The following is a 24,239-nucleotide window of genomic DNA, read 5'->3' as shown; positions in this document are numbered from 1 at the left end:
TCATTGCAAAAATGTATCAAATTAAGTTTCTAAATATTTGCACAATGCTATCATGCTTGATCTAACAAGGAATTAATGTCATTAAAAAGCAAAAGAAAAGGCAATGGATTCTCATGGTGAGATGGCCCCAAATTGTATTGAGGAATGAGGCCCATTTGCAAATATTTCTCTTGTTTTGCTATTGTCAGGTAATCCCCATCACACTTTAGATGAAGAGTTGAGTCTGCTTAATTTTGCACAAAAACCTGGCATCTGTTCAAGCAGGAACCTTTACGTAGTGGGAGAACAAACTAAAAGTATACATTCTAAATAAATGTAAAATTACTGAAGGGGATCAGCAATGATTCCACCCCCACCCCCACCCCCCCCATCACCGACCAATCATAGAAATGGACAATCTGAATTTTATGCACCTCAAAGTAAACAAATCATTTTGTAAAAATTTATATAATTGTTTTTAATTTTGTTTAATTAAACCCTTATCCTGTTGAATGCACAGAACAAATGCCATGCATAATGCTTCAAGGATAAACAAATTGCATTTCTTAATAAAATAGTGCCTCCAGTTCAATCTTATATCATACTGAGGTCCATGCAATGTCTTTGTAAGTCGTGTGCACTTTTAACCTGCAATAAGTAACGATTTACACAAAGAGCAGGCTAAACCTTTAGATGAGCCCATAGATAATACTTGACCAACACATGCAAAAAAAACTGCAAAGTTCACAAGGAATTGAAGTGCTACCTTACTATGTAAGATATTTCAAATTTATGATTTGCTGACAGCTGGCAGCATTTAATGAAGCCCCACCCACACGACATACCTGATTTTGCTTGAGAGTTGAGACAAGCTTTTGCAGAGTGATGTTCTCCTCTTCTAACTCAGTGTAGTCCTGCAGTAGTCGTGCCTCGCGAAACTTGTACTCACGTATTTCATCTTTCATTCGTGTTCGCTGTACCTCCAGCATTTCATTATTCTTAGAAGGAAACAACAAAGACAAATGAGCTGATTCATTTAATTTACTGATCTACTGCCTTCCCAAGGGAATCTATTTGAGGGGCTTCCTTTTCAATTTGGGGAAATTGTCCCGACAACCAGATAACATTTTGGTCACAATGGTAACACACACTACTGCAAAATATGATTCAGTTCTGACTTCCACCATTGGCCTGAATCTTCATTAATAAATGTAGATAAGTTTTGTAAAATACTTCCTCCTAAACCTGGTACCAATCAGAAGAGTAGAATTTTTTTGTCATTTAACTTTTGACAGAGGCTACCATTACAAAACAGATTCAACATTCCACTAATTTTTTGTTCCAATAGAAGAGACTATCAGATAATAAAGTTAAAAAAAGGATGTTCTTAAAATAAACCATCATTCACAATATGAACTTATTGAACCCTGTGCTGCACCTTCCGTATTATATTTCATTATGTTCTCCAACATGTACAATTCTAGTCTAGCTTTTCAATACAAGTAATCAACACTATGTACAGATGCGCTGTCCACACGTGTTCACTCACTGACAGGTCATTGGTGAGCAACCAGAGACAGGATCTTCTGGTAATTGTTCTTGCCTTTAATTCAGCAGAAACAAAAACCAATTACACTGGACAACAATGATTTTACTTCCTGAATATTTTTGGGTGTATTTTATGGATTTTGGGCTGGTGATCATGGAAATCACCTAAATTTTCCTATCACATTTCTTTTTTTTAAAAAAAGGATATAACCTTGTTTTGTGATTTCCTGTCATATTTTCTTCTTTTCTTTGGCTTGGCTTCGCGGTCGAAGATTTATGGAGGGGGTAAATGTCCACATCAGCTGCAGGCTCGTTTGTGGCTGACAAGTCCGATGCGGGACAGGCAGACACGGTTGCAGCAGTTGCAGGGGAAAATTGGTTGGTTGGGGTTGGGTGTTGGGTTTTTCCTCCTTTGTCTTTTGTCAGTGAGGTGGGCCCTGCGGTCTTTTTCAAAGGAGGTTGCTGCCCGCCGAACTGTGAGGCGCCAAGATGCACGGTTTGAGGCGATATCAGCCCACTGGCGGTGGTCAATGTGGCAGGCACCAAGAGATTTCTTTAGGCAGTCCTTGTCCCTCTTCTTTGGTGCACCTCTGTCACGGTGGCCAGTGGAGAGCTCGCCATATAACACGATCTTGGGAAGGCGATGGTCCTCTATTATGGACACGTGACCTACCCAGCGCAGTTGGATCTTCAGCAGCATGGATTCGATGCTGTCGGCCTCTGCCATCTCGAGTACTTCGATGTTGGGGATGAAGTCGCTCCAATGAATGTTGAGGATGGAGCGGAGACAATGCTAGTGGAAGCGTTCTAGGAGCCGTAGGTGATGCCGGTAGAGGACCCATGATTCGGAGCCGAACAGGAGTGTGGGTATGACAACGGCTCTGTATACGCTGATCTTTGTGAGGTTTCTCAGTTGTTTGTTTTTCCAGACTCTTTTGTGTAGTCTTCCAAAGGCGCTATTTGCCTTGGCGAGTCTGTTGTCTATCTCGTTGTCTACTTCAAGTGTACAAAACCATGAGGTGCAGTGTGTCATAGAAATTTAGATTTTTTTTTGCATTTGGACGTCTTCCCTGCTGATCTTGGTGCAGTCAGAGACAAATGTGGTGAAAGGTTTCATCAGGACATTGCGACATGAAAAAGTGGTATCGAGGCAAATGGAATCCATCATTGTTGGTCGACTATTATTGGACACAGTTACAGATTTAATCTTTAAGTTATAATGTATTATATTTTAGAGAGGTAACTTGTGGGTTGGAAACAGGCAAACACACACTAAGACACTTATGCACAGAGAACATCACCAGAGATGCTGTGTCTGCTCGGTCCAGCTGTGAACAGAGCAATAAACTTGTGTTGATTGTTCCATAGAAATGCTGAAGTCAATGAATGTTTGCTCAGAAAGGCAACTGTGTAAGCAAACAGCCATTTGTTTGTTGGCCTATGTAGCAAGCCAGAGACCATTTGCTTTTGGAAACAGAGCGAGTAGTGATATCAAGTAATTATGACACTTTAAGAAAGCATCTTAACATGACGAATAAGTTTCACCTGAAGTCAGTAATGAGAAAAGTCTGCTATCATGTTCTCCTTGTCAAGCGAGGAACACAGAATCAAAGTGGCTTTGGAAAAGATGGCGGTCTTTTCTCGTTGAGAGAGCAGTCCTACTGTGGCCATTTTAATGGTCATTTCATCTAAAACCCTTGGCTGGGTTTATGAAATCATTGTGGCAATCACAAGTTCTGTAACCTCCATGCAAGAGTGGGGAATTGTTAAAAACAAATCATTCATATGAAGGAACATTTATCTGAAAGCAACTCTACACAAATTTGTGCATTTTGAGAACTTTGAAATTGACTTTTCAGAATCGTGCCTGAACTGTAGGGTTTGGGATCTACCACATACACATATACATTTGCATATAGTGGGGTTAAGTTTAGATTTAAGTTTAAATAAAACATAGTTATTAATAAAAATGATTGTTTTGAAGATAACATAATCTTGGTCAATTTCTATTGCTGCTAGGTTGTAAGAAATTGGGGGCCAGAATGGGATTGAACCAAAATTGGAGCTTATTGATTGATTAATTTTAAATTTGATTGATTAAAGAAATTTAATCAATTTGACTGTTAAAAAGCCAACTAAAAGGCTTGTCTGTGTGGAAAAGAAACAGCAATGGATATCGATACGTTTTTGGAATTGCCAATCTTTGCAGATTTGAATGAGTTGTTGAATATTGCTCAAAAAGTTGAAACTTGTGTAGGTAAAACAGAAGATGAAAAAAAAAGTAATTCAGAAAGTTATAGTTGACCACTATGCAAAAGAGGGGATTTTTGGAGAGGAGGAGTTAAAAACAATTTCCTGAGAGTAAATCCCTTGAGCAGCAGTTGCAACAGTTTAAGTTAGAAAAACGTAGATTTGAGTTTGAGAGAGAACAAAAGAAACTTGAGCTATGTGCACTGGAGATAGGGTATGAAAAAAAGTAGATCTGAGGTGAGTGAAGCAGAGAAACAAAGAAAGAAGTTGAAAAACAAAGAGAAAGTCGAAAGGCAAAGATTGTTTTTGATAGAGCTAGAAAAACAAAGCTGATAAACCAAAGGATTTTGAAAGCAATAGGAGACAAGGAGGGATTCATCTCATGGTCCTCATGAGAGTTTTATGACTAGTAGAGAGGTGAAGTTAGTTCCTCCATTTATTGAGGCTGACACTGATAAATATTTTCAGCATTTTGAGAAAGTTGCTGAGAGTTTGAAATGGTCAAGAAACCATTGGTCCCTCATGTTACAGGGTGTAATCAAAGGGAATACTCAGCCAGCCCTTATAATTAGACACTGTAAAACAAGCTGTGCTTAAAGCTTATGAATTGGTTCCAGACACTTAGAGACAAAAATTCAGGAATTTGAGAAATTCATATACAGATTTTTGCATATGAAAAAGCTATGTGCTTTGACTTAGATGGTGCACGTCAAAAAAGATAAATGGTGACTCTAATAGTCTGAAAGAGTTGGTGTTAGTTGAAGAAATTAAAATTCTGTGATTCAAGATTTAGAGCATACGATGCTTATATTAACCATTTGGTTACTGAAGATGACACCTGGGAAGCACATATGTTTGCATTAGGGAAAATGTTCAACAAACTTTCGGAAGCAAACTTTACGGTTAGTTTAGCTAAAGGCATATTTTTCCTTGCTATTGTTACATATCTTGGTTATGTTGTTGGTCAAGGAAAAGTGGCACCTTTTCAAGCTAAAGGTCAGACGATTCCTGAGTTTCCCATTCCCACAGGTAAGAAAGCTGTTAGATGTTTAGCAATGGTAGGGTATTATAGAAAGTTCTATAAAAAGTTTGCTGATACTGTCCTTCCTTTGACTAACCTTTTGAAAAAGGGTGAAAAGTTTATTTGGGCAACCATTTTTCAGGAAGCATTTGACAAATTGAAAGCCATTTTATTTTCAAAAACCTTTGCTCAAGTCATCTGACTTTGAAAACACATTTAATTTAGCAGTAGATGCTCGCAATGAAGCATCAGGAACTGTGCGATTACAAAAGAATAATTGTGATGATATTGACCATCCAGTAAATATCTACAAAATTCAATCAACATCAAAAGAATTATTCTACTATTGAAAAAGTATTGTCCCTTGTCTGGGCTTTGCAATATTTCAATGTTTACATATGCAATGCTTGGGGACCGATTGTTGTTTACACTGATCATAATCCTTTAGTTCTTTTAAGTAAAATGAAAAATAAAAATAAATGATTGTTAAATTGGAGTTTAATTTTGCAAGAATATGATTTAATGATAGCTCTTATTAAAGGCAAGGATAATGTAATTTCTGATTCCCTTTCAAGATGAGGAAGCATTTCAGTAACACACTAAATACACTTGCAATAAGAGGATAAGTGCATGGTGAAAATAAATCTAGGACACTTGGAATGAGCAGGAACGTTGTACTGAATGACAGGTCAAATCGCCATCAGAAATACATTAGACAAAACAATGTCTTCTACATTGCCTCAGCTCAAAATTATTTTTAGATATTTAACTTTCTGCAAATTCCAATAATTAAATTCTATCAATCCTCTCTTTGGTCAAGATACTGATGAGATCTAACCCGATCACTGACAAACACAAAGACCCAATGCCATCCTGGGTTGGAAGACAGTGGACCATCTTGCCTCAATTAACTTTCTCTTTGCTGTCTATGGAAAAATTTTTGAATTGCCCATTTTACCATGTAAGCTGAGAGCACTTACATAGGTTATCCTACTGTTCCATAATTTGATAGTTAAGAGTCACTTTTTCTCTTCTTATTTTGTTTTGCTAAAATGCAAATCAAGCAACCACACAATGTTCTTTGATTTCAAAATTGAAATGCAAGGTATTCAGCATGCACCTTCAGAAAGAGCTTCCAGTAAATAACAAAAACATTTTTATTCTAATTAATTTTTCATTTGAACCAACTAATCAAACTTTAATCAGTAAGAAAAATTAAACGCACAAGTCCAGCAAGAGAAGACGGTCTATTGATAAATTGACACATGTTGAACATCAAATCTTGGACCCGTGGTAAAAAGTTAATAAGGCAATCATCAGGCCTTCAGTAATTGTTGAGGAATCCCAGTTGTGCTGGGTGACATGATCATGACAGAAATAATAAGTGTGCCAACAAGCTGTTCATAAAAATTAAGACTTTGAACCAATGAATCAATTAGTTTGACATAATCAGGACAAACCAGCCTGTTAATTGGCATGTCACACTTCACCTGAAGTGTCTGCAATGACTGCAGAAATTTATCAATGTTTCTTCAGTAACACCTCTCAAACCCACGACTTCTACCATTGTGAAGATCCAGGAAGAGAGAGGAAGCCAACTCCACCACTTGGATGATCACCTCAGATCAAGTCATCTTTATTTATCATTCACACCATGCTTGCACAGTAAAGACGAGATAGCATTTCTCCAGAACTACGGAGCATATTTACATAAATATGTTAATATAGAACTTAAACACATTAAAATATTAAGGCTTATACTATAACAGTCTACAGTACCCTATCCTCAAATGTTCTGGGAGTTCAGGAGTCTGATGGCTTGGGGGGCCAATCTGCACACAAGGGCCTGAGTGCTGCAGTACCTCCTACCAGATGGCAGAAGGGAGAACAGTTTACTTGAGGGGAGTGTGGAGTCCTTCACAATGTTTATTGCCTTTCACCTGCATTGGGTGTTGTAAATGTCCTTCAGGGTAGGAAGACAGAACACCCCTCTCCACTGATTTCACTATCCTCTACAGGGTCTTGTGGTCTGAGGAGGTACAGCTTCCAAACTAGGCAGTGATGCAGTTTCACATGATAATCTCAATACATCCTTTGTAGAATGTAGTGAGGGTGGAGGGTGGGAGATGAACTTCCCTCAGCCTTCGCAGGAAGTAGAGGCGCTGCTGGGCTTTCTTGGATATGGAGCTTCTGTTAAGAGACCATGTGAGGTTCTCCTCCAAGTGCACTCCAAGGAACTTGATACTCTTGACAACCTCAATGGTGGAGCCGTTCAATGGTCAGCAAAGTGTGGTCCCTTGTGGGCCCTCTTGAAATCAACAACCATCTCTTTTGTTTTTCAATGTTCCGATACAGGTTGTTACTTGCTCGGACATATTGTTCAATGTCCCTAAGCCCAAATACTGTAATTTCCCCTCCACAAATTGTGTGAGAACATGCAGTGGTTAAAGACATTTGCTCTTCCATTTGCCCAAAAAGTTTCACCTCTGGTCATCAAAGGGATCGACTGCCCTAGAGGTGTTCGAGAATGCACAACTCTTCTGCAGGTTACAAGTCGTCAATTCTACAAATGCATGTTACTGTCCCTGCATCTCATTGGTCTTCAATTCTGAAAAATACAATGATAATTCACACCTAATGGCTCAACACATTCACAGTCCAACATTCTTCAATGTCACAGAAAGCATAAACTTTCTGCACATCATCAATGCAACTGATTGCTGATGGGGACTGTACAATACACTGACTGCCTGGACCACACGCTGGTGGGCACTGCACAATACACTGACTGTCTGGACCACACACTGATGGGAGCTGCACAACACACCAACTGCCTGGACCACATTGCTGATGGGGACTGTACAATACACCGACTGTCTGGACCGCACTGCACAACATACCGACCGCCTGGACCACACTGCTGATGGGCGCTGCACAACACACCGCCTGTCTGGACCACACTGCTGATGGGGACTGTACAATACACCGACTGCCTGGAACACACGCTGGTGGGCACTGCACAATACATTGACTGTCCGGACCACACGCTGATGGGAGCTGCACAACACACCGACTGCCTGGACCACACGCTGGTGGGCACTGCACAATACACTGACTGTCCGGACCACACGCTGATGGGAGCTGCACAACACACCAACTGTCTGGTCTGCACATATTACCAAAAAATTTTATAGAATGCATTTACCATCAGTAGCTCAATGCTTAGGCATTCTGGCAATTCCACTCTCCATAATATGCTGTTGCTTTGGTAATCGATGTTTGTTTCATCATTGCTCCAAAACAAATTATTATCCATCAGTGCAAATAATCCACATTTCTCTGCTCAATAATGGTGCAGAACACATTGCTAACACACTCAATGACCATCAGTCCCACAGAATCTATTAACAGATCATGCTACACTAATCATCAATGTTACAAGGTGTTTAACTAAAACTCCTCAAACTCATCAATACCACAAAGTATATTGAGGACAACACCTGAATTCTCCGAGTGCTGTGGAATGTTGCAGAACACACTGCCAGACCGTACCGCAGTACTGATCGGTGCTGCAGAACACACCACCAGACCGTACCGCAGTACCAATCGGTGCTGCAGAACACACCGCCAGACCGTACCGCAGTACCGATCGGTGCTGCAGAACACACCGCCAGCCCGTACCGCAGGACCGATCGGTGCTGCAGAACACACCGCAAAACCGTACCGCAGTACCGATCGGTGCAGCAGAACACACTGACAGTTTGTACTGCAGTATTGATCGGTGCGGCAGAACACACTGCAAGACCATACCGCAGTACTGACCGGTGCAGCAGAACACACTGACGGTCTGTATTTACAAGTCATCAGTTCTGGAGCGCACAATTTAAACCAATATAATGCTTGATTGCCATGCTGTATCTACGAACATTATTCATAAACAATGTACACCTCAGTGCTCGTCAGTACAGTACTACAAAATGCACTTCTTGTAAATGTTTGCAAACACACTCAACATTCACACCTTAGTGTTAATCAATGCCTCAAATTGTTTTCATCATATGGGGGGGGCTCATTCATTCGCCATCTCCACATCTCTGCTGCAAATGCATTGAAAATCCACACCTCATTGATTATTTATGCTACAAAATGCATTGAACAATCTACACCAACTGCAGAATACATTGGCAGTTCGCGGTCACAAATCACAGAGCTTTAGAACGCATTTCGTGCCTGCCCCTTTTTGTCTTCAGTACTACAATGTACGACAGATACATTGCTACATCATGGCTCATCAATTCTACAAAATGCTTTCACCATATGCCTGCCCACACTCCAGGAAAGAATGATTCACATTTTACTATTCATCAGTATTAGAGAATAGACTGGCCAGTCGCCCACCCAGCTCCTCAGTGCTGCAAAACATAATGACCATCAATAATTCAGAATACAGTCTGTTGATATCCACCCTCTCTGCTCATCCATGGTGCAGAACTCATTGTTAGTCAACACCCCATTGCTCAGCAGTTCTTTTGATTATATTGACCGTATCACAGTGATTAGAAGCCTACAGAGCACGTACATTCACTGTTTGCAGTTCATTAATCAATGCAAGAAAACCCATTGCTCATCATGCTACAAAACCAATTTACTGTATGCCGCTCGCTGCTCAATGTTGCAGAACTAATTTACCCTTTGCTAATCGTAACTGTTACAAAATGCCCCACTGCCAGAATGTCGCTGCTTGTCCACAGTACTGATTCCATTGACAGGCCACAGCACTCAGTGGCACTGCTCATCAATAGTGCAGAACAGATTGGCATTCCACAGCTCAGAATATCAGTGTTTTATTGCACATCACAAGTCAGCAGTATTACACAAAATGCCTGGTGATCTGGATCGTGCATGGGTAATCCACGCATGACAATGTCTTTAATGTGACAAAACACGTTTACTAACCAGATCAAAATACATGTCTTTGCTACATATGCGTTCATAATCGACATCTCAGTTCTGATCAACTGTACAGAACACATTTCTTCATATTTTGTCCATGCCACCGAATACATTAACCACCATCAGCGGGAAAGAATGAATTGACACAATACTTCACTGCTTTCCATGGCCATGTAACCCATGCACAGCTGCACTCCTTTGTTCACGGGTGAAACAAAATGCTTTAATAATCACTGCTCACCAATCCAACTGAATGTTCTGACAAACCACACCTCACTACTTGCTAATGCATTTACCATGATGAACACCTACTGTAGCAGGGTAGCACAACAGTTCCTAATGCTGCCTCATCTCCAGGGGACAAGGTTTAATCTTGTCTTGGGTGCTGTCTGTGTGAGGGTTATAAGTGTGTTTCTGACAGATCTTCTTGATTCCACCCACATCCCAAAAAGAGATGATTGCTTAAATGCCCATTCTGACAATTCCACTTTCCACAGTATGCTGTGGCATTGATAATCATTTTTCCCTTCCCTTGGGTAAATGGCAAAGAATTCAATGGGGTGAGCAGGTGAGAGAAAATGTGTTTGTTTTTTTTCTTGGTTGTGGGGTTGCAGGAAATTGAACAGAGAGGGAATGGGACTGAGGATCACTCTGCTGGAGGACAACACAGGGCTGATGGGCTGAATGGCTTCCGTCATTCCAAAAATAATTACTCCTCCGTGCTACCGTTACGTTGGCAGTCTGTAGCACACTGTATATCACTGCTGCAGAACACACTGATGTCTGCGGCATATTGCTTTCTTTTTCAAATATTTTTGATGTTTCACAAATATGAATAATTGTACAATACAATTATTGTACAGTATAATTATACAGTACAATATGCCACAAGATTCAAGAAAAATATTTAAAACATTATACAATATTTTCATAATAAGGAAATCCAGAAAACACTCATAATAATAAGATTTAACCACAAAAAAGGTTTACAATTCTCCTTCCTTCTCCTTCTATAATAATTTTATCAATGTTTACATTATTCACAATTGAGCAAAATAGTTATCTATTTTATTATCGAAATCAAAAAAAAGAATAAAAAGAAAAAAAAAAAATCCTAAACCAAAAAAAATTGCAAATCGAAAACCTTGACCACTAAGCAAGGTTATAAAAAGATACACGGGAATCAGGTGACAGCAACACATTGCTTATTCCCGCTGCAGAATTCATTGACAGTCTGTTGCGCAACACATTTTTACAGTAATACTGAACACGTAATTCCACATCTCCTTGCTCATTTATGTTGCAAGTGATTTGACAGTTCACACCTCACCGTGTCCGTGCAACAAAACCCATTGGTAACTGACACTTCAGCGATCACGTTTGCCACAGAATGTGTCGAACTCATCCCCCTCCGTGTCATCATTGTGTAGAAGGTTCTGAAAATCCAATCCTCAATTAATGCTGCAGCATACAGTCCAAAAACCTCGATGCCACAAGTCGTGACCACCCGAAAACCTGGACTATGAAAAATACTCAAACTTTTTAAATTTTGTGGGCTTTGTGTGCGCGCGTCCATGAGAAAGTGCCACAGATGCACAGTGGCAACAGGTGTCTTTATTTTTCTTTAAAATTGCTCATTTTGACCAATGAACCATGCTGAATTTTCCAATGAATAAGCTATCAAAATGTACCTATTCATCTCTTCTTTATTCCTCAAAGTTAAAAAGTACTGCCCAAGAATCCAGAAAATCCGAAAATCCAGACCCACCCAATCCACGAAGAGTCTGGATTTGTAGTTCGATGCTTACGATCAAGTGTTTTGACAATTCATATTTCATTGCTCATCAAGGTTGAGAACATCTACTGTCTTTACCTCATGAATATAACTGCTGCAAAGAGCATTTACCATACACTACTCAGTGCCCTAGTATTCTCCAAAACACACCAACAATCCACACCACACCAGGCATCAATTCCACATTAGGCAATTAAAATGCACAGATATGTCCTCATCAATGGTAAATGCACAGATATGTCCTCATCAATTGGTTCAGACCACCTTGACAGTCCATGTTTTAATAATCTTCAATGCTACATTTCATATTGGCAGCTCATGTCTCATTGATCATCAATTTGTTACAGCTCACCTTCGCACTTTGCATGCTCTCTGCTGTAACAGAATGCATTGGCAGCTCACACCTTACTCATCATCAAGGCTACAAAAGGATCTTGCAGCTTGCAGTTCATCAATTTTGAGCAGAATTGCAAGTTGCCACTTATCATAATTAACACCATAGAAAGATTTCAAAGCACACAAATACCAGTCAAGGATTCTGAAGACATTGACCTTCAATGAGGCTGAACACCATAAATGGCTATGATGCTTCACCATCCATGAGCTGAACACCTTTTATGCTCGCCTTGAGGAGGAGAACTCCTGCAGAGGCTGATGACCCTATGATAACAATGTCAGAACAACAATGAAGAGGGTAAACCCTCACAAGGCAACAGGTCCTGTGGCAGGGTACTGAAAATCTATCCCAACCATCTAGCCAGAGTGTTCACGGATATTTTCAATCTCTTATTGCTGCAGTCAGAGATTCCCACCTGCTTCAAAATGGCATCAATCATCCAGTAGCAATAAAATATACTGTGATAAATGCTTTGTAAGGCTGGTCATGGCCAGAATTAATATGTACCTAAGCAAAGGACTGGACCCATTATAATCGCCTATTGTCACAATCACTCCACAGCAGACACAATATCACTGGCTCTCCTCTCAGTTCTGGATCACCTCAAAAGCAACAACTCATACAATCAGCTGCTCTTCATCAAATACAGCTCAGCCTCCAACACCATCATTCCCTCAGTGCTGGTCAACAAGGTCCAAAACATAGGCCTCTGCACCCCACATCGCAATTGAATGTTTGACTTCCTTGTCAGAAGACCACAGTCAGTATGAAATGGAAACATCTCCTCCTCACTGATGATCAACACAGGAGCACCTCAAGGATGCCCACTGCTCTACTCACTCTACACCCACAACTCTGTTGCTGGGCACGATTCAAGCCGTCTACAAATTTGCTAATGACACCTCAGTTGTCACAGACGACATTAAGGAAGTATACAGGATGGAGAATAGATCAGCTAGTTGTGTGATGCCACAACAGAAAACTTGCACTCAACACAAGTAAAACCAAGCAGCTGATTGTGGACTTTAGGAGGAAATGAGGAGAATACAAACCAGTCCTCAATGAGGGGTCAGCAGTGAAGAGACTCAAGGCTCCAAATTCTTGGGTGTGAACTTCTCTGAAGATATGTCCAGGGGGGCCCAATGTCAATCCAATCACAAAAGTCTCTCAGGCAGCTATATCTCATGATGAGTTGGAGGAGACGTGGTATGGCACCAGAGACTCTCAAAAGAATCTAGAGGTGAATATACTATAGAGAGCATCTGCCTGGTTGCATCACTGTCTAGTATGGAGGTCCAAATGCACAGGACAGGAAAAAATCTCCAGAGTTGTTAACTCAGCCAGTGACATTGCGGGCACCAGTTTTTACTCGTCAAGGACATCTACAAGAGGCGGTGTCTTAGAAAGTAGCCTCCATCACAACAAAGCCATGCCCCCTTCACACTGCTACAATCGGGATGAATGCCCAGTAACATACAACAGTTTCTTCCCCTCTGCCATTTCAGAATGGACAATGAACCACAGGCATTACCTCACTTTGCCCTATTTTCTTGCACTATTTATTTTAAAATGTCATTCATAGTAATATTTGTACTGTAACGCTGCCACAAAACAACAAATTTCATGGTGTTCTGATTCTTCCCATCTCACTGATCAGCAATGAGAAACAAGCATCCATGCCTCACCAATAAACATATTATTTTTGCTTAATATCATTGAACTGATTGGCAATCTGCACCTCACTGCTAATTACACAGCAGTTTGCATTGACAAGAAGGAACAGCCCACACAGTCTTGAGAAAAACAAAAAAAACAAGCAGGCAGATATTATTTAGCAGATGAGCCAGTGGATCAGCACAGGAGTTCAAAGGAAAAGTGTGAATTTTGATGCGACAACATTTCTTTTCTGATCTTTTGAAAGGTGGCCCCTCAGCTAATGTTGCCAATATAAAATACTCCCTCAATTTTAATAATTTTTTTTGATGCTGGAAATATGAAATGAAGTTCAACTTTATTTTTTCATCTGATTGAACCGGTACAACCCAATGAAACAGTGTTCTCCAGTCCACAGTGTGGAACACACATACAGACATAACACATAGGCACAAATAATACATATACACAGCACGTACATTTAAAATAAATATTATTAATAAATAGTAGAGTCATGGAGAGTTTTTTTCCCTCACAGTTCATCAGTTATTCAGCATTCTCACTGCCCGGGGAAGAAGCTGTACCTCAGCTTGGTGGCTCTGGCTCTGAGACTTCTTTATCTTTTTCCCGGCTGGAATAGTTAGAAGATGCTGCAGGCAGGATGGTAGGAGTCCTCTTTAAACAGCCATCCCAATAAATCAGGGGGAGGGGGTTGTGGTGGGGGTGCAGTGAAGTGAGAACCAAATGAATCTCTCTGTCTCATTTATGGGTCTGCTGACTGAGCATGATCCAATGCTCTACAGCAGGGGAGGGCAAGCAGTCCCTTAGTGATTATTGAGTGCTCCAGTATTTTCTTTCTTTTTAATAATATTCCAAACTAATGAACATCATTAAGAAGAAAGAGCATACTCATAAGCTCAGATGTTTTTCCAACGGTCCGTATGGTGGGGGTTTGCAGGATGAATACGTGGTCTAAGTATCCAAAGTGGTAGCGGGCCAGCCTTGTACATACTAGGAATGTTGGTGTACACTCAATCTAGGGTGTTCTCTCACCTGGTGGCGAAGTTCACATGCTGTTGAAACCATGGTAGAAAGGGTGGGGTGGTTGAAGTCGCTAGCTACAATCATGTAACCATCAAGGAGAAAAGTCTGGGCTTCATAGATGGCACCATAAAGCTCCTTATTGTTTCGCCCCCATTTGCCCAAAAGATGGAAACACTCAGCAGCTTAATCAACATCTGTCAAAAGAGAAACAGAACTGAACTGACATCTCATGAAAAGTATTTAACTCGGTTTCTTTCACCACAGATGCTGCCTAACCTACTGAATGTTTCCAACATTAACCTTGAGTTTGGTAAGAGACTGAGATCTTTCACTTGTTACTCTCACTGAAAGTTTCATTACAAACCAAGTATCCAGCTACACAATGGGCCAGGTGCTGCTCTTAGCCTTTAGCATTTGGTTTCCACATCAAACCCACACCTCCCAAATTAATACTTTGCACAATTGTTGACAGACAGCAGAGTAAGAAACTGTTATTTACCACAGAGTTGGTGCCAGTAATGCAGCTGGTTACCAAGAGAGAATCCAGTCCCCTCTTTACTTGCCAGTCTCTCAAATGCAGAAACATTTCATTATTTAATCCCTTCTCTGGCTTTGCCACAGGTGCGTCATTCCTGCCCCCTCCAACCCACCACGTCAACACTGTAGTTCTGAGATATTGTGCAGTCAGAGTTGGTAAGCAGAAACTTAATTACTTCCATTTATACTAATTTGCACTTCTTCCTGTCTATAACTGCCATTGTACTATCATTAATGTGAATACAGAATGGGCTAATTCACAGTGACTCCCACTCATTACCAAATCTAAGGGGGTTCTCATAAGGTCACTTCAATTACTTCATCAATTCACTTCAATGAGAATAGCTTACTGTATAATGAATCCATTGGTGTTGCATTTTTTTTCCCCCTGTATGTGTGAGAACGTTTCTAAAGGAATTGGACAATGCAGTCTTCAACCAATTACCTCCTGGAAGTCATTCAAAATAATCAGTAACCATTTGAATTTTCCATCATCTCTTGATTAGTTGGAATAGTCTACTGGCTACTCAATCAAGAAGAGCCCCAAGGTGCCAAACTCAGAATCGGACGCAACCCAATATTACTGTACAGTTCAGATCAGGCTCTTTTACCTCTGCATATCCTGTTATATTAAGATTGGATCCAGTCTTTACTCAATCAACATTTCTGAACAGCTCTCCCTACTATATCAGTGGGATATTTCTATTTCCCACACCAGCTAATTTTGTGTCTTTTGCGAATCAAATGGTTCCTTTATCAGAATATGAAACAGCTTATTGTTCGTGTACAGACAAATGAAGACTGCCAGATCACGAGCAATGATGAACAATGTTTTCAGCAATCGAGCCCACCAAACGTACTTGGAATGGAAGCAAAAAAATCTGGAAATATTCAATGGGTCTAAATTGAGAGAGGAGGTAATGTTTCAGGATGGTGAAAATGATCAAATGTAGGTTATTTCTGGGAGTAGTTTCGATGCTGAACAATGTTAAGAATAACAAGGCAGAGTGTTTATATGATAGCCAGGTTACACATGCATGTTTACCAGACCAATGACACTACTCATTTGACAGATGATTATGCAAATAGCCTGCATAATCATACCTCGAAGGCCCCACAATGCATGAACAGGGTACAGCAAGGTTTCCCAAAATGGGTTCCATGGAAAGGCGTAGGGGATCCGCGGAAGAAATGACAGGGAGTAATAATGATCTATCCATTTTTCTTTAAATCACTTATTACCTGTGCCCTTAATTCAATTTGTTTCTGGGACGGCAGCAAACAGTGCACTCCAGCCTAAAGAAAGAAAATGGCATCATAAGGGCTGACCTCAGCAGTGCAGATCATTTTCAACCAATGAGAATCCAATTTCTTTTGGCGTGAAGCTGACCATATTTTAAAGATATTCCATGTGCGCAATATTAAGAACCATAGATCGTTAGATTGAAAAAGAAACTAGGAGACAAGATAATTCATCTGAAGAAAGTACTGAGGTGTCACCGTTTTTTTCATGAAGATTCTTCAATTATGCTTTTATCAGAAAAATCAAGTGTTATAAAGAAACAGAGGAATGATAAAAATTATTTGTCAGAAACTATTTCATTCATCCCATTAAATGTAAATTAGAGGTAACAAATGAATCCAGCGTGGAGAATTGTGAGTTAATTTACTTTCTTATTAAGCCTGAGTATATCCCTGGTCTTTTAAACTATAATTGACGATTGGGGTTCCGTGATTTCCATGTGTTCCCCAAAAGGGTTCCACGACCTAAGAAGTTTGGGAAGTCCCGTGCTACAGTTTCGCAGACACGCAAGTATTTTAACAGCAGCTTTGATGAAAGGACAAAAAAAAATCCAGCTTTAGTAAGCAGTTACACTTACTGATTACATCATAGAAAGAAATAATAGACAGAAGGGTGCTGGAAAACCTGGGAATAAAGCCAAGAAGTGCTAAGTTGAACAGATATCGAAGAATAAACCAAAAATAACTGTGAGAATAAACAAAGAGACTGCAAATATGGAAAAAAAAATCAAAAGGGAAAGGCAAACTTCAAGGACAAAGTTGGCAGCTATTTGGCTTCAGAAATATATATAGAACTATTGAAAAGACTCTTCATAAGGCCCAGAATCAGAGAGCACCGAGAGACGCCTCAGCCTCTGCTCCTGTGTTGACAAGCAGGCAGCCAGCCACTTCCCCTAATCCTGCTGCTTCCTTTTGCAGCCTCATTAATTTCCCCCAATTATTCTGCCACCGACTTACACTGAGGGCAATTTATAGTCAACCAGCATTAGGGAGAAAACCAGAGCACCTAGAGGAAATGCATGCCGTCACAACAACTAGGAGTAAACTGCACATAGGCAGCATCTCTGCGGTCAGGATTGAACCAGATCGCTGGTGTCATGAAGAAAACTGCTGCCCTCTGCTGTCCCATGTGCCCTGTAGTACGAGCTGCACCACTGTGGAACAATTGGTTCCATTCTATCACATGCCTCCCCTTTCGTTCCCTTCACCCCTTTACTTTCTTTGCAACATAAAACAAGCTTGTTTTCTAACATTTCATAATGTTGATGATAGGTCACTGATCTGAAATGTTATTTCTTACCCCTTTTTACACTTCTTTGGCTTGGCTTCGCGGACGAAGATTTAAGGAGGGGGTAAAAGTCCACGTCAGCTGCAGGCTCATTTGTGGCTGACAAGTCCGATGCGGGACAGGCAGACACGGTTGCAGCGGCTGCAGGGGAAAAATGGTTGGTTGGGGTTGGGTGTTGGGTTTTTCCTCCTTTGCCTTTTGTCAGTGAGGTGGGCTCTGCGGTCTTCTTCAAAGGAGGTTGCTGCCCGCCAAACTGTGAGGCACCAAGATGCACGGTTTGAGGCGATATCAGCCCACTGGCGGTGGTCAATGTGGCAGGCACCAAGAGATTTCTTTAGGCAGTCCTTGTACCTTTTCTTTGGTGCACCTCTGTCACGGTGGCCAGTGGAGAGCTCGCCATATAACACGATCTTGGGAAGGCGATGGTCCTCCATTCTGGAGACGTGACCCACCCAGCGCAGCTGGATCTTCAGCAGCGTGGACTCGATGCTGTCGACCTCTGCCATCTCGAGTACTTCGACGTTAGGGATGAAAGCGCTCCAATGGATGTTGAGGATGGAGCGGAGACAACGCTGGTGGAAGCGTTCTAGGAGCCGTAGGTGATGCCGGTAGATGACCCATGATTCAGAGCCGAACAGGAGTGTGGGTATGACAACGGCTCTGTATACGCTGATCTTTGTGAGGTTTTTCAGTTGGTTGTTTTTCCAGACTCTTTTGTGTAGTCTTCCAAAGGCGCTATTTGCCTTGGCGAGTCTGTTGTCTATCTCATTGTCGATCCTTGCATCTGATGAAATGGTGCAGCTGAGATAGATAAGCTGGTTGAAGACCCCACTAAATTGGCATGTCAACAATCCGTGTTTGAAATTGGGTTGGGTCAGATTGGAGCATTCACACTGAACCAAGAAAAGGTGGTTCAGTGCGACTTTTTGCATAGAGACCCAGCCTCCCAGTGCAAAAGGAGGTGAACCTGCAGCATTATAGTATTGGCGTCTGGGGAAGACGGGTAAACCTTCTACAATGGAGCCAATGTGGAGTCAATCTGATACTACCTACCTTGGTGGGCAAGTACTGGGATGAAAATTACCCCCCCATTCCATCTTGGTCGCCTTCACACCGTTGAAACAGTAAAAAGGTGAGTAATTACCATCTTTCACGGGCAGTGTAAAAGGGCCCTCTGATTCTTTCTTCACATCTGCTGCCTGCCCTTTTCAATATTTCTAGCACATTCTGAGAACCACCCCTACAAGCCATTATTTGAGCAGATTTTGCCATTAAGTTGATCATTATCAAGTCTATTGGAATATTGGCTATCTCACCATGATTGACTAACGTAGCATTAACTTATTAAATATTGCCCTCTTCCGGAATAAGGAGACGAGATAGAAACTGTAAATTAAAAATCAATATGCAAAAATAAATCAACATGCATCAAATGGATAATGAGCCTAAACTTCTGTAGAGCAGTGAAACACACATTTATTTCTTCACAAACCAGACAACCTACAATCTTCATCCAAGATGCTTCTTCAGCTTGTTTCTGGGCTGTCAAGAAGGGGATACAGAAATGCACATAGATAGCCAAAAAAACCAGAAAGTCCTTTGGCAGATCCACATTGCTAATAGATTTCAAACCTCAATTCTACTGATTGATCTCTGCATATGGAACTAAACACACACAATAATGCTTCATTCTAAAGGTCATAAGGTCTTATGAAGAACCATAAACAGTGTTTCTAACTGCTGCAGAGATGTCCTGACCAGACTAATCCTGCAACTCTTAAATCAATCCATTAAATTTGAAACTGAAGTTGCAAGTGTCATTTCAACCCCACCACGTCACTACAGTGTATTCCAGTCATTTCTCTTAATCAACAACCTTCCAACACTATATCTGAGTAAGAATGAATGGACTATTGACCACTTTCAGCAAATTTCTAAAGAATTATGAGAAAGTGTGAATCCAATGTTCCTTAAAGCTGACTCCAGTCAATATCCTATTTATTGCCATTACATTGAATAGATTAATAATTTGTACAAATTTAATCTTAGCTTCCAGTTGGACTGTGTTGATTACTGATTACATTAAATATCACCACAGCAACGAAGTACAGTAAAACCCCTGGTATCCAGCACCTATGGGGATTGGTAGATGCTGGGTAAGTGAATTTGCCAGTTGCTTTCCTGGGACGTCCTAAACAGAGTGACCCCATCGTTGCCAGGAGTGGGGGTTACCGGTTAGTTGAGCCATCAATCAACTAATCCACTCACGTGTGTGTGAGAGGGATCGGGACCAAGGGCATTCATAAATACTATAAATAGGTCTCTAATTGGATTTGGGAAAACACTGGAGTCTGTCGTTCCTCTCTGGATCTAACGAGGTGGAAGTTTATATTCCACATTGCGCATGCACAGCACACACATTTGGCTCATTTCCAACATGCGTGATTTTGCAGGCTGCACGTTTAGCAAACTGACTATTGGGGGCATCAAATTTTAAACTTTCATATTTTTTACCTGTTTATTTTCTGCAATTTTTTTTTTGCCGGTTGCATGAGGTTGCCAGTGTTTGAATTCCAGATAATGGGGATTTTACCATAACTTCTTCAAGGTCTTTGTTTCTGCACAGAGCATATTAGAGCCATAACCACCAGGATGAGAAACAGCTCATTTCCATGGCCGTGAGACTGAATGAACTGCACATTCTAATATTCTGACTACTATATCTAAAACAACATTTATTTATTTATTTTAATATATGTACTGCATATGCATCATTTGTCTGTACATGTGTTAAGTCTGGTTGTGTCCTTGCACAATTTGTACCAAGGACCGGAGAACACTATTTTGTTGGATTATACAGGCAGTCCCCGGGTTACAGATGAGATCCATTACCTTCAGTCTGTCTTTAAGTCGAATTTGTAGATAAGTTGGAACAGGTACATACAGTTCTTATTTAATAGATCTACGCGTTGAAGGCATGGTTACAAGGGTACACAAGAGAACAATTCAACCAAATACAAAGTTACACACTCAACAAAGTGTTAATGGCAACGTGATCTGACTTAAAATGGTGGACACGTTCTCCGTCCTCGAGTTGACGAACCACTGAAGCCGCGCGTAGTCCATTTGTAAGTACAAGTTGGCTTTAAGTCAAACATTCTTAACCCAGGGACATGCTGTACTTGTACAATCGGTAATGAACTGGATACAGCCTGACACTAGAAATAGGACCTGTTTATATCTATTCTTTATTTCCTATCTGCCAATCCTTTACCCATTTTATGGCATTGCAATTAAATTTTGCAATCTAATATTTTATGAGAGGCTTTACACCATTTCCTTTGATCCTTATCAATCCCCTTTACTATCTCTGCAACCTTCTTTGGTTCTGCAAGTCTTCCATCATCTATTCTCCAACATTTCAGAATCCTAGTGTACCTCCTGTTCTGTAATTATATGCAGAAAAATGGAGGGGCTGGGTGGAGAAAGAGGGTTCACTTGTTCCTTAAAACCTCAAAATCTCAAACAGATTCTTTGGTGCTAGGTCTCGTTTTTATTTTTTAAAAAGCCACTGTAGCCCATTGTTGATGCATTTTATAAGGGCTATGGCTATTTTCCTGAATCCCCAATACATAAAACAGATAAAACACATTTATTCCACACACAGTCATACTTGCATATTTTCTGTTCTGTCAAGATTTACTGAAGTATTTATTCCCAAGTGATATCTGACAGGGCTCCTGCCATGCTTTCTTTTATCTTAAATTCGCAGTGTAATGCACAACAAAGAGCCTGCCTAAGTCTCTTCTGCGCTAAGAATGTCAATTTAAGCTGAAGAGAAGGGCATTTTGTTATTAACCTGTTAGTAGCTTGGCAAAGTCATGTTATTGTGCACCTCAGTCTGCACCACTTCACTTGATTTGAAATGGAAGCAGACTGGGAGATCACTTCATTGAGCACCTCAGCTCCATCTGCCAGAACAGCGGGGATCTCCCAGTGGCAACCCATATCAATTCCCCACCTGATTCCCTTGCCGACATGTCTGTCCATGGTCTCATACACTTCCAGACTGAGTCCACCTGCAGATTGGAAGAACACCTCATATTCTGTCTGGGCACCCTGCAACCAGATGGCATTAACGTCAGCCTTTGGTATCTGTTAGCACCCTTCCGCCCCCCCCATCCTGTCTATCCCATTCTCCTATCCCTCTATCTACTTTCCTCTAACTCTCTCCCTCTTCCCTTTCCCTATCTCCTTTCCTTTATCTATACATTCACAGAGCCAGCCCCTCTTCCCCGATCAACCTCACCTTTCCTCTCCTGTCCTCCTATCCATGTTCAATCGTTGCCTTTTGCCTGTGCTCCTCCCCCAGACTTTTTATTCAGATGCCTGTCTGCTTTTTGCTTACATCTTGAAGAAGGGCTCAGGCTTTAAAAGTTGGTTATATATGGTCCTAACTCTCTCACATCCACTTTAGACATACATACAGCATGGTAACAGACCATTTCATCCCACAAGCCCATGCCATCCAATTTCTTCTTCTTTGGCTGGGCTTCGCGGACGAAGATTTATGGAGGGGTAATGTCAGCTGCAGGCTCGTTTGTGGCTGACAAGTCCGACGCGGGACAGGCAGACACGATTGCAGCGGTTGCAGGGGAAGATTGGTTCGTTGGGGTTGGGTGTTGGGTTTTTCCTCTTTTGTCTTTTGTCAGTGAGGTGGGCTCTGCGGTCTTCTTCAAAGGAGGTTGCTGCCCGCCGAACTGTGAGGCGCCAAGATTATTACTGCACTGAGTGGGCACCATACCAAGACTTCGTACATATTGTTATATATTGTTGTTCTACTGAGTGAGTGACATACTAATTCCACCAGTTTATTGAAACCACTCTGGACTGTGGTTGTTATTGCGCTATATACAAGCTGATAATGTTATTTTCAATTCCAATTAATGTCATGCTTTTCAATCAGGAAACTGCAAGCACTGAGAGAAATACAAATCGAGATGGCTTTAAACAGATATGGAAGAGATAAAGAATGCATCTTAAACAACTGCATTCCCATAGTTATGGTATTTTAGCATCGCTAACTAATGTTCCATTAGCATTGTAGAGTACTTTTAAACATCATGTATTTCTAATTTATACAATTATATTCCTCAGCAAAATTTCTAGCCAAATATAAAATGACATTGAAAACCAAAAAAAAACTGCAGATGCAGGAAATCTAAAACAACAATTGAAAATGCGAGAGGCACACGGCAGGTCAAATGAAGGATCTTGGACCCGAAACGCTAACTTGGTTTCCCTTTCTGTAGATGCTGCCTGATCTGCTGAGTGTTTCTAGAGTTTTCTCATCATACGTCAGCATGGCATTCTTTGAGGGAAATAAAACTTGAAAATTCAAATGCCAATCTCAATCATCCATAGAAGACAGAATACAAGGCCAGGAACATTGACACTGAGAAGTCCCAAAGGTCATTCTCATTATGAATCTGAACAGAATTAGAACCTTCCATTCATTCCCAAGTTTATTCATTCTATACATTTAAATCAAGTGGGTTTTGTAAGTTCATTATCTTCTGATTGTACATATACAACCCGACAAAACAGCATCTCTTCAGACCACGGTGAGCCCACAAAAACCACACAGTACGCAGAACCTACTGATTACATAAATAATCAAAATAAATATTTTGGATGATTTTCATGGTTACAGGATACTCGCAGCCTGTAGGAAGAAGCCATTTCCCAGACTGGCAGTCCTGATTTTGATGTTCTTGCATCTTCTTCTCGATGATAGTGGGATGAAGATACTGTACACTGGATAGAAAGGGTCTTCTATAATTCCTTGAACCCTATTCAGACACGCTCCCAGTATATCTATGGAGGAAAGAGAGACTCTTGGGTGTTTTAATATCCTCTGGTCTATCAATCCTCTGGTCTGATGCTTTGCAGCTACCACACTACACAATAATGCAGCCACACAGGACAGCTTCAACTGTGCTCCTGTAAAAAATTGCCAAGATGATGGTCGATAGTCTTGCCATCTTCAGCAAGTGTAGGCGCTGCTGCACCTTCCTGGTTAATGGGGAGGCGTTATGGGTCTAGGATATGTTTTCCCTTATATGGATGCCAAGGAACTTTGTGCTTTCCACTCTCTCTACAACAGAACCGTTGATAATATAATGGAAAATGATCAACCATAATACTCCTCAAGTCCACAATTATCTCCTTCGTCTTGCCAACACTGAGGCTCAGGATATTGTGCGCGCACCATTTTACGAGCCTTTAAACCTCTTTGCTGTAATGCAGTTCATTATTGTTGCTGATGAAGCCAACTACTGTTGTATCATCTGCAGATTTTTTTGATCATGTTGGAACTGAATCTGGCAGTGCGGTCATGAGTTAGCAACATGTACAGTAGTGGGCTGAGCACACAGCCCTGGGGTGTGCCAGTGCTCAGCAAGATGGGGAT

The 24,239-nt window shown here is 40.9% G+C and overlaps 1 protein-coding gene across 8 annotated transcripts in view; it reads right to left on the bottom strand.

Moving 5' to 3' along the window:
• The window catches only part of bicd1a (bicaudal D homolog 1a), a 178,998-nt gene that overhangs the window by 69,733 nt on the left and 85,026 nt on the right, over nucleotides 1-24,239 (bottom strand). For all 8 annotated transcript variants that reach the window (XR_011346592.1, XR_011346593.1, XR_011346594.1 and 5 more), the window contains exon 3: nucleotides 825-977. Coding sequence is in view for 5 of the 8 variants with exons in the window: in XM_069903451.1 (XP_069759552.1) it covers nucleotides 825-977 (153 nt within the window). In the remaining 3 variants the exon portion in view is untranslated. The remainder of the gene's footprint in view (nucleotides 1-824; nucleotides 978-24,239) is intronic.

This window comes from Narcine bancroftii, chromosome 11 (assembly GCF_036971445.1).
Source record: "Narcine bancroftii isolate sNarBan1 chromosome 11, sNarBan1.hap1, whole genome shotgun sequence".
Taxonomy (NCBI): Eukaryota; Metazoa; Chordata; class Chondrichthyes; order Torpediniformes; family Narcinidae; genus Narcine; species Narcine bancroftii.
This window is presented reverse-complemented; position numbering and strand designations above follow the sequence as displayed.